The sequence below is a fragment of the Acipenser ruthenus genome, chromosome 22 (genome assembly GCF_902713425.1).
Source record: "Acipenser ruthenus chromosome 22, fAciRut3.2 maternal haplotype, whole genome shotgun sequence".
NCBI classification, from domain to species: domain Eukaryota; kingdom Metazoa; phylum Chordata; class Actinopteri; order Acipenseriformes; family Acipenseridae; genus Acipenser; species Acipenser ruthenus.
This window is the reverse complement of record NC_081210.1, coordinates 29,258,078-29,274,765: the sequence shown is the minus strand read 5'-3', so window position 1 is coordinate 29,274,765 and position 16,688 is coordinate 29,258,078. Positions and strand designations below refer to the sequence as shown.

At 42.6% G+C, this 16,688-nt stretch overlaps 2 protein-coding genes across 4 annotated transcripts in view; one reads left to right on the top strand and one right to left on the bottom strand.

Moving 5' to 3' along the window:
- The window catches only part of LOC117973668 (netrin receptor UNC5A-like), a 105,424-nt gene extending 95,436 nt beyond the window's left edge, over positions 1 to 9,988 (top strand). For all 3 annotated transcript variants that reach the window (XM_058996435.1, XM_058996437.1, XM_058996436.1), the window contains 4 exons: positions 3,764 to 3,913; positions 5,751 to 5,915; positions 8,561 to 8,739; positions 9,589 to 9,988. In XM_058996435.1, coding sequence (XP_058852418.1) covers positions 3,764 to 3,913; positions 5,751 to 5,915; positions 8,561 to 8,739; positions 9,589 to 9,754 — 660 coding nt within the window. In that variant the 3' untranslated portion in view covers positions 9,755 to 9,988. The remainder of the gene's footprint in view (positions 1 to 3,763; positions 3,914 to 5,750; positions 5,916 to 8,560; positions 8,740 to 9,588) is intronic.
- A 4,489-nt stretch (positions 9,989 to 14,477) lies between these two features.
- LOC117431743 (PDZ and LIM domain protein 7-like) overlaps positions 14,478 to 16,688 on the bottom strand; it is a 34,113-nt gene continuing 31,902 nt past the window's right edge. Inside the window, exon 15 of the mRNA XM_058996625.1 lies at positions 14,478 to 16,508. Within this exon, the coding sequence (XP_058852608.1) occupies positions 16,422 to 16,508 (87 nt within the window). The 3' untranslated portion in view covers positions 14,478 to 16,421. The remainder of the gene's footprint in view (positions 16,509 to 16,688) is intronic.

The window sequence follows — 16,688 nt, the reverse complement described above, 5'->3', positions numbered from 1 at the left end:
TATATATATATATATATATATATATATATATATATATATTATGCATGTGCTTTTACTCATATCTACATCCAATGACCAATCAAGGGTCTACTTAGAGGTGCAAACAACAATGTATTTCCTAATTGAATATAGGACAGATAATGATCAATAATAATCCAGGCAATGAAAGCATTTATTTAAAAAGAAAAGGTGTAGACTCTTCACAAAAGCCCTCAGATACAATAAAACATGCATTATTATACTGTGCATATTAATAAAATAAATGCATCAAGAAAACTTTATTTCTAAAAGCAAGAAGAGTTTTCCATTCGATTCTGACATTTACCATTGCAAAACAAATTCAATGGAAGAGTTGAAGTCCAGCAAAGCTCAATGAAAGCACATGTTACTGGGTAGTTAGATGAGGAGTGAGGCTCCAAATGTTTAAGTAATCGGTACATTTCTTTCTCTGCAAGGTAGCGCTGCTTTCAAAGCCTAGCACATCATTAACCTCTTTTAGGGCTCAATTCAATGACACTGCCAGACACAGGACGACATGTTATCCAAACACCCCACTGCATTCATCTAAAAAAGCAATCTGCATTGAAAAGCATGGAAACTTGCTTCTAGCAGGAAGCAGTGGAAACCAGGTGGGGTCATTTCTCAGCTGGGCTGACTGGATACATGACGAGTTAAACACAAGAGCACTGAAAGTTAACTTCAGTTAGGTGTTGTGCAGAGCAATCGAAGCAGCAGTGCAATAGACCAGATTTCTCTCCCAGTCTTATGGATTGCTGGCAAGGCGGAGATGCCTTGCCGGCGTCTAAAAATAAATGTACTTTCCACAAATCATTGTTCCCAACGCACTGCCTCCCCTGAGGTCAGTCATCTCCATTTCCAACAAAACAAAACAGCTTTTACCTGTTAATACCTTGTCCAAAAGGATAGGTAATGGCTTTTCATCGAGGAGTAGGTGAATTACATTGGGGATTAGCAGAGTGCTCAGAGCCAATTTCTGAATGCTGGGCTTCTGATTTATTGCATTGTCATTAGGAACGAACAGAGACCTTTAAAAGTTTAATTAGAATTAAGAAAACACTGGGAGGAACAATTGACAGCGTTATTGTTTGAGTATTTACAAAAACCATGACAAGCAAAGTTTAACAAAACTTATAAACTTTTTTTTTTTGCTTTTAAATCCTCTGTAATCCTCTGTGCTTCATTTAGCACAAAGCTTTTCTTCACATTAACTTTTTCTAATATTCATTGCATGTGCTCATCATGCAGTTATGTAACCAAGTTATAAGACTTACTAATATTAAACCCTAAACTTAAATTCACCAGGAGCAGGAGTAGCATTGTCATAAACACACAGGGTTGATCGTATGTGTCATTCATTAATGTTACTGGATGAAGGATGCAAGTTTTCTTCAAGAGGTGGAGAGAGTTTGAGTAGGCTACTGAGCTGTTCAGGAATGCCCCATGAAGAGATCAGTGAATGAAGTTGCCATTACAGCGTGCTGTGTAGAAGTGATGGACAGCAGCTTATACCACGAGGTGTTGGATAGACATCATTCACAGATTCTCAGGTCTGTTGGTTGGTGACCCTTGAACCATCTACCATGGACTGTGGTGTAGTTTTATAAAGCCAGTGAAATGTTGCCTGGGAAGCAGTGTTGCTTGGTGGCTGGACCACACTCCTAAGCTGAAACTGTAGAGGCAACGAGAGTTGTGTAGGGGTGGCCACAGTAGACCCTTCTACTCCTGGTCTTTGTTCCAAACCTGTTCCAAGTTGTTTAATTGAACCAATGAAAAACCACCCAAACTCTGACGTAGTTCATGACCTGTTAAACCTGGAGCGAAATGGCCTTCCAGGACCGTGATTGGACACCCCTGCTTTTTATGGGCACCAGTCATTGAGCTTCACATAAACAAAACCACATATTTATAGCATAGATTCGGTATACCATTTCACATTTTCTTTTATCTGTCTGCAGTTAAGGAGAGCTGTGACTCTAACTGGCCTGCAGGCTGCGCTGTGGCAGCAGTACAGGTTTTACAAGTGCCAGTTCCTGAGTAGTCCCCCCCCCCCCCCCTCCTCCCCCCTTCATCAGGCACTGTATCCCATCAGGGTAGTCTTTCATCTCCGAATTGAGATGGGTGAATATTAATGTTATTGTCTTTGATAAGGAGCGTTTGGGAATCGAGAGTGTTCGGTCTTTGCATTCTCAATATGCAAGGCTCTTTCAGGGCTGATCTCATGAATATTTCAAGTAGGATCAGCTCTGAGCTTGTTTTACAAGAGGCTGCCTCGTGGATCGGAAATGTCACACTTTTTGTTTTGGTTTGTTTTTCTCTTTTTGCTCTGCTGGCCTCGGCCATTGCAGTCGCTCCTCAGTGCAAGTGGAATTTGAGTGGGTCTCCGTCTTGATTTGAGGTCTAACCTGTAAGGTTTTCGCGAATCTGATTTTTGCACAAGGGATTAGAAAGAGGATCAAATTGTACAGGAACAAAATTTGATCTTTTTCAGGATGTCTGTGTAGGTGTATACCTATAAATACATATTCATTTAAACCTGGTTCTGTTTTATTCAGCAGTGAAACCTGTTTTCTAACGCAGAGTAATTTGTCAAACCAATAAGTTGAAGTAGTTATTAGTCATCTTATTTGGAACTCTGGCAACTTTCCACTAATGCAATAACTTTGAATAACAGTTACTAAAGTAAGAACCAGGATTCAATTCACTGCAGTTCCTGTTTTATTCTTGTAATAGTTTTCGGTCCTGCAGAATCGAGTATTGTTTGCATTAGTCTTTGCTGTTGCACAGGAGTTGTTTACTTGTTGTCGAGCAGATGGCCTCACCAACAAAACTAGCACCCCCATGATTGAGCGTGGGTGACTGGCACTGGTGAGGAAGCTTTGTCCAGGTTCATCCTCTAAATACTGTTCTTCACCTGGAAATGCAGTGCACCAAGTAACCTTTGCTCTTCCAACAATCCAGTTTACCAATGAGGGTTGTTTCTAAGCAGGTAATCCCATCCTCTGAGCTGCTAATTCGTTATCAGAGACCCTACACCTAACCCCATGTGTCTTCGACACCAGAACGTTAATCCCTTGGTCCCGCCAGCGCAGCATGCATAGTGGCCTTGGCGTGCTCACCTGGTTTTTATTTGAGTCCCTCTGTCCTACTTGAAAGGAATCCCTAGGTGTCACACGTCCAACCACAAATCATTCTTTAGTAACGCTTCACTGTTTAAATATAAAAAGCCTGACCTTGTTGCTTTTATCATGAGGCAGTCATGTGATCACGTGTCTCTGCTATATAACCAGTAATTGGACACAAGCACTAAATAGCAGTTGGCTCAAGGTAAGATTTACTACATGAATGCATTAGCTTTTAGTCCTTTTAAGCAGTGCCAAATGGAGAAGTGTCTTATCCGGTGGTCATTTGGTAAAACGCCCTCAAAGAAAAAGCAATCAGGCAGCTGCTAATATATTAAAAGCATATTTAATTCCAGGCAGACGTGCGTTCTTTCATCTTAATGAAAAGTGCCTGATTTGGGATTTTGATTGGTGTACAAGTGCAAGGAGATTAAAAACAGGGGATGTTATTTTGTATATTTTCGAGAGTTCTATTTACAACTTTGTTAAGCTTTAACTTTGGAATTTGTGTTTTGTATTTATAACATCAAACCAACCCAGACACTTCCAAATAAAGTGATTGCTTGATTTTTGTTGTTTGTTGTTTTGGTTTGTTAACTCTCTTGTTTCTGTTATGTGTGCAGGAGGTGATGCAAGTGGAGAGGCAGTTGGGCGGACGCCTCATTGACGAACCTCAGGTCCTTCTCTTTAAAGACAGCTACCACAACCTGCGGCTCTCCATTCATGACATGCCCCTCGCACACTGGAGAAGCAAGCTCCTCGCGGGATACCAGGTACGCTGTCGCCACTCCCGCTGGTGGGAGTGAAAATAGAGGCAACTCTGCCTTTAGACTTGGGCAGAAAAGTGTGAGACCCGAATCAGACAAGCAGATTATTTCAGCAGGACCATTTCCATTGGCCAGAGTTAGACAGCTTGACAACTCTTCTCAGGCTGCACAGGCCAAACAGTCAGCTCACTCAACCCAAAACACAGCTCTAAAGGCTAGGAAATACATCTTTCAGCTCTGCCTATTCCAAGGCTCAGCTAGGTGTTCAATACTCCCATTCTAGCAGCCACAGGAATACTGGAGAAAAAACATTTACTGTATACAATTGCAGTTAACACATTTTATTTTTTCAAATTAGCCTTGTTACAAATACTACTACTGCAAATTAATAAATAATAATAATAATAATAATAATAATAATAATAATAATTTGTTATATAAGTACACTATCTAAATTGTTTGTAATTATTATACAATCAAAATATTTATTTAAATAACAATAAAAACAAACAACAAAAAGTGTGTTAAAGCGTGTTTGAAACTAAACCAATAATTAAGTGGTTTACAATAAAATAACTGGGAAAAACACAATCCAGGATAGTTTTTGTATAGAATTATTTTTGATAGCATTTTTTAAAATAATTCTCACCGATATACTCAAATATTACACTTTTGTTTCTTTGACGTCCACCGGCGTCTGCCCCTGTTTAACAAAGCAAAAAACTTATCGTCAAAAGTTTACATAGCTCAATGTATGGACAACTTAATAATAAAACGTAGATATTTACAAATACTCCCCAATATAAACAGTTAATAAATTCAAATATTCAGGACGCGTGTGTCTCAAGTCGTTATTCTCTGTTTGTGACGCTGCAACGGCACTGCAGCTTCTTCCTGTTTAGATTCTGTGGGGGAGGAGCCGAGTGGCACTCACGTCATGCGTGGGCCGTCCTAAAGTCCGGTGAGTTTACACTGCCTTTCGGACCGACCTAAGCTGGCACTGAGCCACGTCTTTAGTTGGCAGTTTTTAGGACAGCTGAGAGTCGGCTGTGTGCGTTTACACTGCAGAAAAAAGACCTGAGATGGCCCAAAGCCGTCCTGAAAACAGCCAGTGTAAACGCACCATTAATTGACTTGAAAGTGTTGTTTGTCTCATGGCACTTATTTAAAGAGCCGAATTTAGCCAAGACAGTCCCAACAGCTCCCCCTGTTGACTACACCCTGTCAGCGCAAACCGACTCCTAACATTTCCCCCTAATGTTTTCCCTTTCAAATTAATGAGGAGAATAAAGAGTAATGAATGGCAAATAAAGTAGAGAAGTTCTTTGTTTGTTTTCCTCCTTAATGACCTTTTTAAAGAGACTCTTAATTTTCATTTATATAAGCAAACCAATTAACTTTTCATTTAAATGACTTGCCTATTATAGTAGGCAAAGTGAATTTGAGTTGAGGGAATAATGCAATAAAAGGTGAACTATCTAAGAGGCTGGTTTGGGGATTGCAGTGGTCTCATAATTTGATTTCAGAGCATCTTTTTAATGCTAAACTAAGATCTGGGCCAAATTACTGTGCAAGTGCTGTATTCTAACTTGTGAAGGTAAATTCTTAACGTTATGGGAGCTGTGCACGCCTCTTTCCAGCATAAATCAGGTCGAAATTACATAGATGGACTTATTCAAACACATGGCAGTTATCAAGTAAAATATTGCTGTCAAGCCTGGAGCCAATGGCAATTAGTTGCATTATATTAGCACTTTAAAAACAGTACGGAAAAGCAATGTGCTGCTGAATGGTATGAGTCCTAATTAGTATGCCTGTCCTGTGATTGGTTGTCTCGCTTCAGGAAATCCCGTTTTATCACATCTGGAGCGGCTCTCAGCGGAGTCTGCACTGCACCTTCACGCTGGAGCGGATCAGCCTGAGCACGTGCGAGCTGGCCTGCAGGCTCTGTGTGTGGCAGGTGGAGGGGGAGGGGCAGAGCTTCAGCATCGACTTCAACATCGCCAAGGTGGGTGAGGGCGCCCCCGAGCGGCCCGGAAGAGTAACTCCCACCCGCCATGCCTTCCTTGTGTGAAACGACGCTGCGAGATTTAATTAACACAGGGGGACATTATTTAGCAACGTAAAAAAAAATGTAAGAGTTGTAATGAATCTGGGTAGTGAAGAAGGCACTGAACTGAAACCCTATTTAGCAAAGGGCCCAAGGGCAAATGAAAATGACCTGAAAGGAATACAAAATCGTGGCACAAAAGTAGCGAGAATTGCATTTGAAGGGACTCAATAAGAAAATGACTCGTGAGAGTCTTTGGGAGAGTCTGTGAGCAGCACTTCTCATCTGACATGGGCAGGGACAGAGCTGGCACCGTCCATTCTGAAGGGACAGAGCTGGCACCGTCCATTCTGAAGGGACAGAGCTGGCACCGTCCATTCTGAAGGGACAGTGCTGGCACCGTCCATTCTGAAGGGACAGAGCTGGCACCGTCCATTCTGAAGGGACTGAGCTGGCACCGTCCATTCTGAAGGGATTGAGCTGGCACCGTCCATTCTGAAGGGATTGAGCTGTTGGTTGTTTCATTAAATTGAAGACATTGCAGGTGAGATGTCAACACTGAGGCTGGGACGTGTTGGATTTCAGTAAATCACCAGCACAGCCTTCACCAATACTGCAATGTGAATTGTCTGGGTGAATCGGGATTGAAACTCAGTAACACGTCGGAAGATGTGTCTGGTGTGGAAGAGCCTTTAGTTTAGAGGAAGCTGAAGCTGGAACTGAATGGAAGAGCTTTACAAAGCATTAAATAAGAGCCTGGATTGAGCAGGGGCTGGAGACTCCCGTCACGAAACGGTGTGGCTTAGTGCTTACAGCTGAGGGCATCGGATTCTGGAGACCTTGTTTCTATTTCCACTGTGCAGGCTGAAATATCCATGGGAATCTGCCCTTTTTAGAACATCAATTTGGGATCAATATGCAATAAAGAGTCATTTAATGAAAGTAATATATTTACTGATTAAAGTGCAGCCCTTGCAGCGTCAGCAAAGGCTGAGCCCCGAGCGAGGTGTGTGCCGAGGGCAACTCGCCTCCACGGAGACTCCGTGACAATCAGTCTCGACAATCACAGCTACGATTTTTCTTATTTCTTTTTATCTCCAGGAACAAAATCAGAAAAGAAAGCTAGTGGCGAGAAAATGGCACCTAATCAATAACTGCCATTTTTACAAAAGAGGAGGAGTGGGTAAAAAAAAAAACAAGAAGTCCCTGACTCCCAGTAATACAGCAATGTTGGGAGGAGACCTCCTGTATTGACCCCTTTACAGCCGGGGAATCCCAGCCAGGACCATGAGCCAATCGATTGTTAGAACAGATACATTCTATCAAACTGCCATTGAAGGAGCACAATGCAATCCAGCCAATCCCCTGTTTGCCTGAGTAGAGCTCTAGCCTGCAAACTGTTCACAGGCTGTTTAAGAGCAGAGGTTGTGTTTATGAGTGTAGCCTTGTGCTGTACCTGAGTAAGCCAACCCACTTGTGTATATGTGTATATGTGTATATATATATATATATATATATATATATATATATATATATATATATATATATGTATGTGTACATTTCCTTTGCTAGAAAGTCCTGGCAAGGGTTGGCTGTCAGGAAGCCCACACTAGTGTTGTATTAAAGGGCAGCAGAACAGTGATGCAGAAGTAACCAGTAATGCGTACTGAAGCTCGCAGTGTGTGCAAAGCTCCCGTCTAGACGATGCTCAACCTGGGGAAGCTGCACCCTTCAGGAGCCATCAGCCCTGCTGCACTCCGATACTGCCAGCGGCTGTTTGCGTTTTCATGTGACACGTTTATCAAGGCCAGGACCCATTGATTTACATCAGCTCTTTACAAAGAAAAAAAAAAAAACCTTTCCTGGATGCAAGCCGCCTCAGATTGAAGCTGCCGACTGCCTACCTGCTCCTATCGATAACAGTCCCATCGCATTCACTTCCCTGGGTTCATTAGGACGAGCTCTTCAACCTTACCGAGTTTCAGATCAATGTCTTTTTAATTCATTCATTCATTTATTTATTTTACTACCACGGCTGGAAACTTAATTTCCTTCAGGCTGCAGAATTTAAAAAAATAAGTAAAAAGTCTGTGAAGTTTATTTGTTTTCCAATCGGATGTCTCAGTCTGCAATATTCCATTTCTCCTTTCTCCTGCCAAGGATTGATTTGGCTGTTTGAAAAGCTACGGTCTGAAGGGCACAGGAGAGTACACAGGGAGCTTATGGGGGTACTGCTTCAAAACTTGACACATGTAGCTCTATAACTCTTTGCAGGTAGTGATATTCTGCATGAAGTTGAGTAGGACAACACACTGAGACCTGAATGCCCCCCTCCTGCTGGTTCACTGAGAACAGGACTATCAAGTGTCCTGTTTCTCCTCTCCTCTCCTCTCTCCACTTCCTCCTGTATCTCAATGCTCCTCTCTCCTCTCTTCTCTCCCTCCTGTATCTCAACCCTCCTCTGTCTCTTCTTTCCTCTCTCCTCTCCCTCCTCTTCTCCCCTTTCCCTCCTCCTCTCCTCTCCCCTCTCTCTCCTCTCTCCTCCCTCCTCTCCCTCCTGTATCTCAACCCTCCTCTCCCTCCTCTTTCCTCTCCCTATGCAGGACAGCAGGCCCCTGGACTCAGAGTTCCTATGCTCAGACAGCAGTGCCCCAGCGCTCGCCGGCCCCAGCGCCTTCCAGATCCCCTACCTGATCCGACAGAAGATCTGCAGCAGTCTGGACGCCCCCTGCCCACGCGGCGTTGACTGGAGGCTGCTGGCACAGCGACTGCAGCTTGACAGGTAGGGCCGCACCCACCCCCTCTCACCTGCCCTATTCATTTATTCACCTGTACAGACTAGAGAAGAGTAATCAGGGTTTGATGTGTTCTGTACAGTGGCGTATCCAGACACAGGCACTTTTATCTCGTCTGTCAGTGCATTTCCGTCTCTCTGGTGTCCCCTTGTCATGATTTAAAGAGGGCTTGTAGTTTGATTTCAGTTGTATAGACCCCATTGTATCATCCAGCCAGCGCTGACAGTCTCAGTGCATTGAATTCCAGGGCGCCTCCAGATTTAGTGAGGCGCAGGGCAGGGATTGCTTGTTAAGAGTGCTTGGTGTAGAAATTCAGCTTGCAGAGATGCCTCTTCAGCGCTGCTGAGAATCTAATGAAATGACTGGGGAGGTGGGGGGGGGGAGCCATTAGAAAAGCCATTAGACCCAACAAGCCGTCCCAGCTGTGGTTAATGCAGGTCTGGAACCATTCATCTTCCATTTGTCAAAGCAGACTTTGCAGAGCTGCCCTGGATTTTGATCTAGTGACCGAACACTGATGAGAAATACAGAAAATTAAGAATGCCGTCCTATTAGATGGAGGCTAACATCACTCTTGTTCCAGCGACAGTCCTAACATAGGGTTACCATATGACTCCACGTATACCTAGGACAGTTTGAGACAGTCCCCCCAATGCATTCTGGTAAGTGTAGTCCTACTGTGAAAGGTACCCGTGACAGGTAAAACGTACCAGGATGCCTTGCGATGTGAGTTGAAAAGCCTGAACTGTCCCAAACTGTCCAAGTGTACATGGAGTCACATGGCAACCCTATCCTAACATATCTCTCTCTTTGCGGTTCCTCTTCCTCCCTGGCAGGCACCTAAACTTCTTTGCGTCGAAAGCCAGCCCCACGTCGGCGATCCTGGACCTGTGGGAGTCCCAGCACATCCACAGAGGCAACCTGAACCAGCTGGCAGGTGTGATGGCAGAGATCGGCAAGCAGGAGGCCATGATCTTCCTGGTGACGGACGGGGAGTGCTAGTGCCTGTGGAGTGAGGGAGAGGGCAGCGAGTGAGTGCGTGTGTGAGTGCTAGTGAAGGAGAGGGCAGCGAGTGAGTGCGTGTGTGAGTGCTAGTGAAGGAGAGGGCAGCGAGTGAGTGCGTGTGTGAGTGCTAGTGAAGGAGAGGGCAGCGAGTGAGTGCGTGTGTGAGTGCTAGTGAAGGAGAGGGCAGCGAGTGAGTGCGTGTGTGAGTGCTAGTGAAGGAGAGGGCAGCGAGTGAGTGAGTGCGTGTGTGAGTGCTAGTGAAGGGGAGGGCAGTGAGTGAGTGCGTGTGTGAGTGCTAGTGAAGGAGAGGGCAGTGAGTGAGTGTGTGTGTGAGTGCTAGTGAGGGAGGGGACAGCAAGTGAGTGCGTGTGACTTCTAGTGAGGGAGGGGGCAGTGAGTGCGTGTGTGACTGCTAGTGAGGGAGGGGGCAGCGAGTGAGTGCGTGTGTGACTGCTAGTGAAGGAGAGGGCAGTGGGTGCGTGTGCATGTGAACAGTGTCGGGTTTCACCTGGTCAGTCCTAGAACAGGTTTCCTCCTGTGTCTGGGCAGGACAGATGGACGGCCAAAGTTGGTCAGTACTGGTATCACTTGCCATGAACAAAATATTGAATCGAGGGAACTCCTTCGCGTTGCCACATTTACAAAATGAATATTTCAATCTGTGACTGTGTGACTCTACTTGTGGACTGCTGATCAACTACGGCATATGTATTTTATAATGTGTCTAATTTTTTTTTATATAATTTATTATTTGGTACTTTTTTGGAGCTACTTTTTGAAAAAGCTTTAATATAAGCAGCTCAAATCAGATTGTTCCGCCCCTAGACCTGTACCTGCAAAATTGTCGATTTTAATCAATCAAGGGGGTCTCTACCAGCCAGGAGAGCTGGAGAGTGAGGTGAGCCTTCACTCACAAGATCCTGAACAGCACCATCTTATGTCAAGTCAGTGGAACAGTGTTAGTGTGCATTCTTGGTGACTTTTTATTATGTTGCCTCCATGGATCTGTCCTGGAGAATTGTAAACCGGTGCTGCTTCTCAGGGTCTGTCGTGGGTGTTCAGCTCCAGAGATCCCCAAGCGGTGTGGTTAATTTAATCAAGAGGACATTGTATTTAGTTATGGGTTCATGATTCCAACTGTATTTAACATAGGATATCCTAGTAGACTGTTATCGCCCATCACATTTTCCAGTGGAGTCTATGCAGCTGCATGGCAGACATTGGGAAAACAGAAACAGGAAATGGGTCGGCCAAACCATTCTAACAATGTGTTTTGTCTCCATTTAACTGGGAGGGGTTCAGTTATGAAGCCGAGGCCGTATGTGATTTGATCTGGCTGCGAGCCCCGGACAGCAGGCACCGTCATCTTTATACATTCACTAATGGGGCTGGAGCAAAACTTTTAAATTTCTCCTGTGCGTTCAGGAGGTTGTTTTAAAAGGGCATCTCACTAGGTAGGCTTAACCAGATTGTTTTCAAGTGGATACAGCACTGAGGAATCTATTTTTTGTGATTTGGCCGTGCTTAGCTGGATTGGGTCAGGTTTAGGGTTAAGGCTAGAATTAACCCTAACCCTAACCCTGTTCCATGGCGCTGTTCAAACTGACTTCCACGTGTAGGAGCACACGTCCCAAACACACTGCTTTTAAGTTCTGTTTTATTCAAATGATATTTACTGTGTGTGTACCATGCAGCTGGAATGTGGTTGAATGTCACCATAGAACTGGGTCACAAAGCAGTGCTGTATTTTCTCATTTTAATCCACCCCTCGTGGATCATTTGTGTGGAGCCAAAAAAACAACAAAAAAATGGTTTTGTTTCTCTTAGTCTGTACCGATACAGACGATATCGAGGCATGTCCATCTTTGAACGGTTTCTCTTCAGTAAAGAGCTGCTTGGCAGCTCATTTTTTTTCTTTTTTTTGTACAATATTACACAGCATAGCGCAGACGAGATGCTTGTCAAGGACCGCTGTGGTGATCTGAGGCACAGGCAGTTCCAGTGATTGCTGGGGTGAGGAGGAGAAAGTCTGTTTCCCTTTAATAAACAGCAAAACAAATCCAGTAGGAGTGGCATGCCTTAACTCTTAAATGCCAAAAAATCGCAGTTTTGCCACCAGAACGACACTGGCATAAAACCCAGATCTCTATTTAAGGAGGATATTATAAAGAGATCACATCCCCAGTCGCACAGTTAGTCAGAAGAACAGTAATCATGCAGCTAGGATACCTTGATGTGTTACTGCAGGAGAAAGGCAGAGGTTGGTAGGACAGACTGACTTTCTTCACGGCAGATTTTGAAGAAATGACGGCCTCCTGGTCCAAAGATACATGTTTCAACCATTAATTCAGTTTGGCTTTATATTACCTCCCAGGTGTACGTACACAGGGAGGCTGTATTTACAATACAAACACGCAGGGCCTGGCCAAAATGAGCAGCCAAAGTGTTTAGCTGACGCCTGTGCTAACAGATGCACAACCTGCTGCTTCTGGGTAGGTAGTTACAAAGGATGTTTAATGTATGCTTTTATCATTGCAAATTAAAACATAACATTTTTTTATTTTTGGTTTTTAATCTCACAAAACACACAGATGTCCTGCTGAATATGTGAAATATTTACTTTTTAATCTGTTGTTTTTTTAACTCAAAATCATCTCTAGTTCCATTTTTACTGACACTGCAGCTGTCAGAACTACAAACTGTTTTATCCTGGATATAAAACCCATTGCAAACACAGGGTGGGGGATCCATAGCCAGTTCATTTCTTTCTATTCTGACATTGCTGTACCTTTTTAACTTCATTTGTAATAGTGCAGTCAGAGTTAGGAAAACAGATTGCCCCCATAAAACAAATGATTTGTTTTTTCACAGAAAGCGTTCGTGTTTGAGTTGAGCAATGAGAAGGCAAGCCATCGCTAATGAATGTTTACAGACCAGGCGGCTGATGACAGCATTTACTCTCCCTGCATACAAACACAGAGCTGATGAAACAGAGAGCGCAAAGTGTGTCACCCAGCCTCCGTGTGCTGTGATTCATTCCGCTCTTCAGTCTGGCATGGGGCACTTGCAGAGACAGTAGCTTCAAATGCAATCTTATGTATTTATTGTTTCTGTTATAGTTGCAGGCATTCTGTGTGGTTCTTATTGCAGATATTACATTTGATGGCTTTTTGTTGTTTTGTTTTAGGATCTTGTAGGGCTGCTCTTCAGTTTCGGTTGCTAGACCAGCACATATTAGTAAGTGCCTACACTCTCCAACACATAGCCGTGTATTTACACAATTAACATGTTATGTGTACAGCCCAGACCATGTAGCCAATATCACACACAGACTATTTTCTAATAGAATTATTACCATTACTGGGTGCTACCTCCGGGATCAGTTTCCCAAACATCCCAAAAAATAGATCTTCTACTCCATCATCATCGTCAATATAATCGTAGATCAAATTTCTATTCTTTATTATTTAAAAATGACCGGTTACTTGTATTCAAATTAGATCTTTGCTAGATTACTTCTATAAAGACATTTTGTCTACTCTACTGTATGTAAAATGTGTCTATGGTAGACAAACAGAAAAGAGCAGCTCAGATGAAAGAGATTATATTTATATATTTATATATATATATATATATATATACACACACACACACAGAGTCACTGCAGTAAGACCCATTCAGAATGATTGTGAAAATGTAGTTAAAAACAATTAAATATAATAATGTAATTTGAAGCTATTTTGGGGAGCTTCTACTCCACCTTGCCTTACAGAAAAATGGCCTGAGTTTGAAACTAATGTGAAAACCACAATCCATTATAAACATCTTGTTTGCAGATAGGAGCAATTCAATGTCTGAAATGGAAGCGGGCAGACTTTGCCCTTGCTTTAGAATCCAGCCCCCTTTCTGTCATTGTTTTTATCTGCCACGCTGTACGGAGACAGCCGAGCAAAACTAAGAATACACAGAATAAACATCATCTATCTTCTGTTAGAAAGAGCGTTTCAGTTCTATCAGTGACTTCATTCTCAAACCCTCTCGTCTGCTCAGTGTACGGAGTGTGAAAAAGCTGCACCGTGTTTGAGTAGTGTTATTTCTTTCTTTTTTTTTTTTTTTAAAGGAAAATGAAGAAATAAAATTTCTGGTATTTGTAAATGTCATTTCTAATGTTTTTCTCTTGCCTTCACGTGATTCAGAAATGCTGTATTTATGAAATGCCACAGCGCTTATGCAATTGTACTATTCAGATTTTTTTTTTTTCTTCTGTCAATGTAAATTACATGTTGTCAAAAACTATGGATTTGTGGGTAGAATTTTGAAAATTCGTTTCTAAGTGCATTCAAGTATTTACTTGGCCTTATGTATATATTTATTCAATTTCTGAAAGGTATGTATAGTAATTTAAACTGAAATGGATGTAAATAAATTATATATTGTTAAACACTGTGCCGAGTTATCCAATATGTTCATGCATACCAGCAGAAATATTCAGTAACACCCCTAGTCTCTGTAAAAGCTAGTTATTCATTTTCCAGCTGGATTATTACAGAGAACAGGTTTAGAATGCCAGTTTGCCAATATTGTTCTGTACTATGAATGTTGTAACAGTAACTATTCATCAGTAATATATTTGCATGTGTAAATATCCAAAGGATTACTTTAATGTACACAAATACATTTTTTTTAAAACACAGGTCATAAAGAGAAGACACATGTAGGATACTGTGCTTTGTGTAATTTTATTGACGAGCATCTTAAATGTAACATTCTCTATCAAAACTATTTTAACATTGAGGCCTGCAATAGAATTATGAATACAGCAGTTTGAAACTTTTTTTTTTAAGAAAATGCATATGTATACAATATAAAAGCATAAAAAAGGCACAAACATAACAGATAGATTAATATTTTTATAAGAAATAAATGAAAACACACAACAGTAAAATGGTAGAGGCTATTCTGTGGGCACGAGAATCGAAACAGTAAGACCGTCCCGTTTCTTTGGCGCAAGCAGGAATTCTCTTTTCCAAACATGCAACCCTGTCAAAAGCTAAGCACCTTTCCTCCCTGAACCTGGCATAAATAAGAATGCTTAGTTGTAAACACAAAGTTTCAGAATCCCACTCAGACCCACATTCCATTACACAGCAAATCGCCAGCAAGCACAGCTCGAGGTCCCAGGGATAAATACAAATACTCCTGTCTGTTTAAACACTTCATTAGGAATGCCTGCTTGCTCCTTGCACAGCTCTGAAAGCACGTGATCATGGCTAGTAATCCAAATAAGAGAGTCGACTGGCACTTGCACAACATTGTTATTCCATACACAGCGGTGTGTAAAAGCAGTGGTGGTATGAGACAGGATTTGTTAGGAAACCTGGGTCTGCGATCACAGTAGTACAGCACGCTTGTGTCTGCGATCACAGCAGTACAGCACGCTTTTCAGACAGTCTCTGAAGTAACAGCCTTCGTTTTACAAACCCCATCTATGTATCAGAGGCAGTGACCTACGAACCTTAACAGAGGCAGATACAGAAGCACATTAAAGAGGTAAAACACTGGTGTCTGGTTTCCTTAGGTAAGGAAGTTCAAGACTAATGCTTATCTGGCTCTGTGAAACCAGCCGTTGCAATGAAAGTGAAGTCCATCCTAAAGACAGACATGGAAACTGAACTGTTCCCTCACACACCAACAGAGCGGTTCCTCTCGGGCAGGTCTGAGACATGGAAGAAAGCACTGCCCCTTCATATACACGGCTCTGAACCACTAAAGAGATATCACGAGGTGACATATTAAATGCTCACTGTTTTGGAGCAGTGTATGCAGTATGATACACCATCAGAGAATCTTTCACATGCAACTGCATTGCTGATATCTGTAAACACCATTACAGTACATTAATATATAAAAAAAAATACAAAAATAGTTATAATCATTTTACAATACTCTTTGTAATATGTTCAGTTGTTTTTGTATCCCTTTTTCACAACCCTGGTGATTTTGATGCAATGAACTGATGCTGGACCTTCAGTCCTGTAATTCTGTTTAAACCGGTCGAGACCTGGCTCACTCAGAGCGTTGTTTCTATGACAGCACGACCCTGTAAAAGCTGAAAAGGACGAGTACAGTAGTAGTAGTAGCAGCAGCAGCAGCAGCAGTAGTAGTAGTAGTAACAGATATCCCCCCAGCCTTTTTACAGAAATGCAGCCTCTGTACAATCCAAGCATGCTAATTCTCAAAGGGTTAAAGCAAATCAAGGACTCAGGAGCCGTACGGGTAGCCTCGCCCTTGAACTCACCCTTCCTAGACACACGTGTGAATACTGGAATAAACACTTGAAAAAGAACGGATATTAACTTGCAGCATGCGTGGAGCTGGAAATCTGTAACATCTCAACTAGCTTGCCCTTATAAAACTGCTGAAAAGACAGAGCCCTCCTTGCGAGAACATCCACTGGTAACAGCTGCCTACACAGCCTTCCACAGGAGTTGTTTTTGGGGCGGATACCTGGAGCCCAGCTCACGTCTCAAGGCTTGGGAGGGAGAGAGAGTTGAAGCAGGAAAAGGGTGTTAGTGTAGCTTTGTCTGGGGTTGTGTTTTTTTTTCTGTGTAGTGTTCAGCTTGAGTGTGAATGTGTGTGTGTGTGTGTGTGTGTGTGTCTCAGATCAGACATGTGAAAACGCGTGGGTCTTGCACAAGGGCTTGTCCTTCTTCGAATAAAAGGTCTTCCCTTCCAAGTTAATCTGGCAGATCTGGGAAAACAAAAAGACAAGAGAAAAGAAAACTGAATTTCATAGCACAGGATATTTTATTACAATGCAGCCCCTTTAATAAATACTTTATGGACGGGTCATTTGCCATAACAACATTCATTGTAATGGGGTTCAACAAACAGCATGAGATTGCCTCCGTGACCTTGAACGTCGATCTTC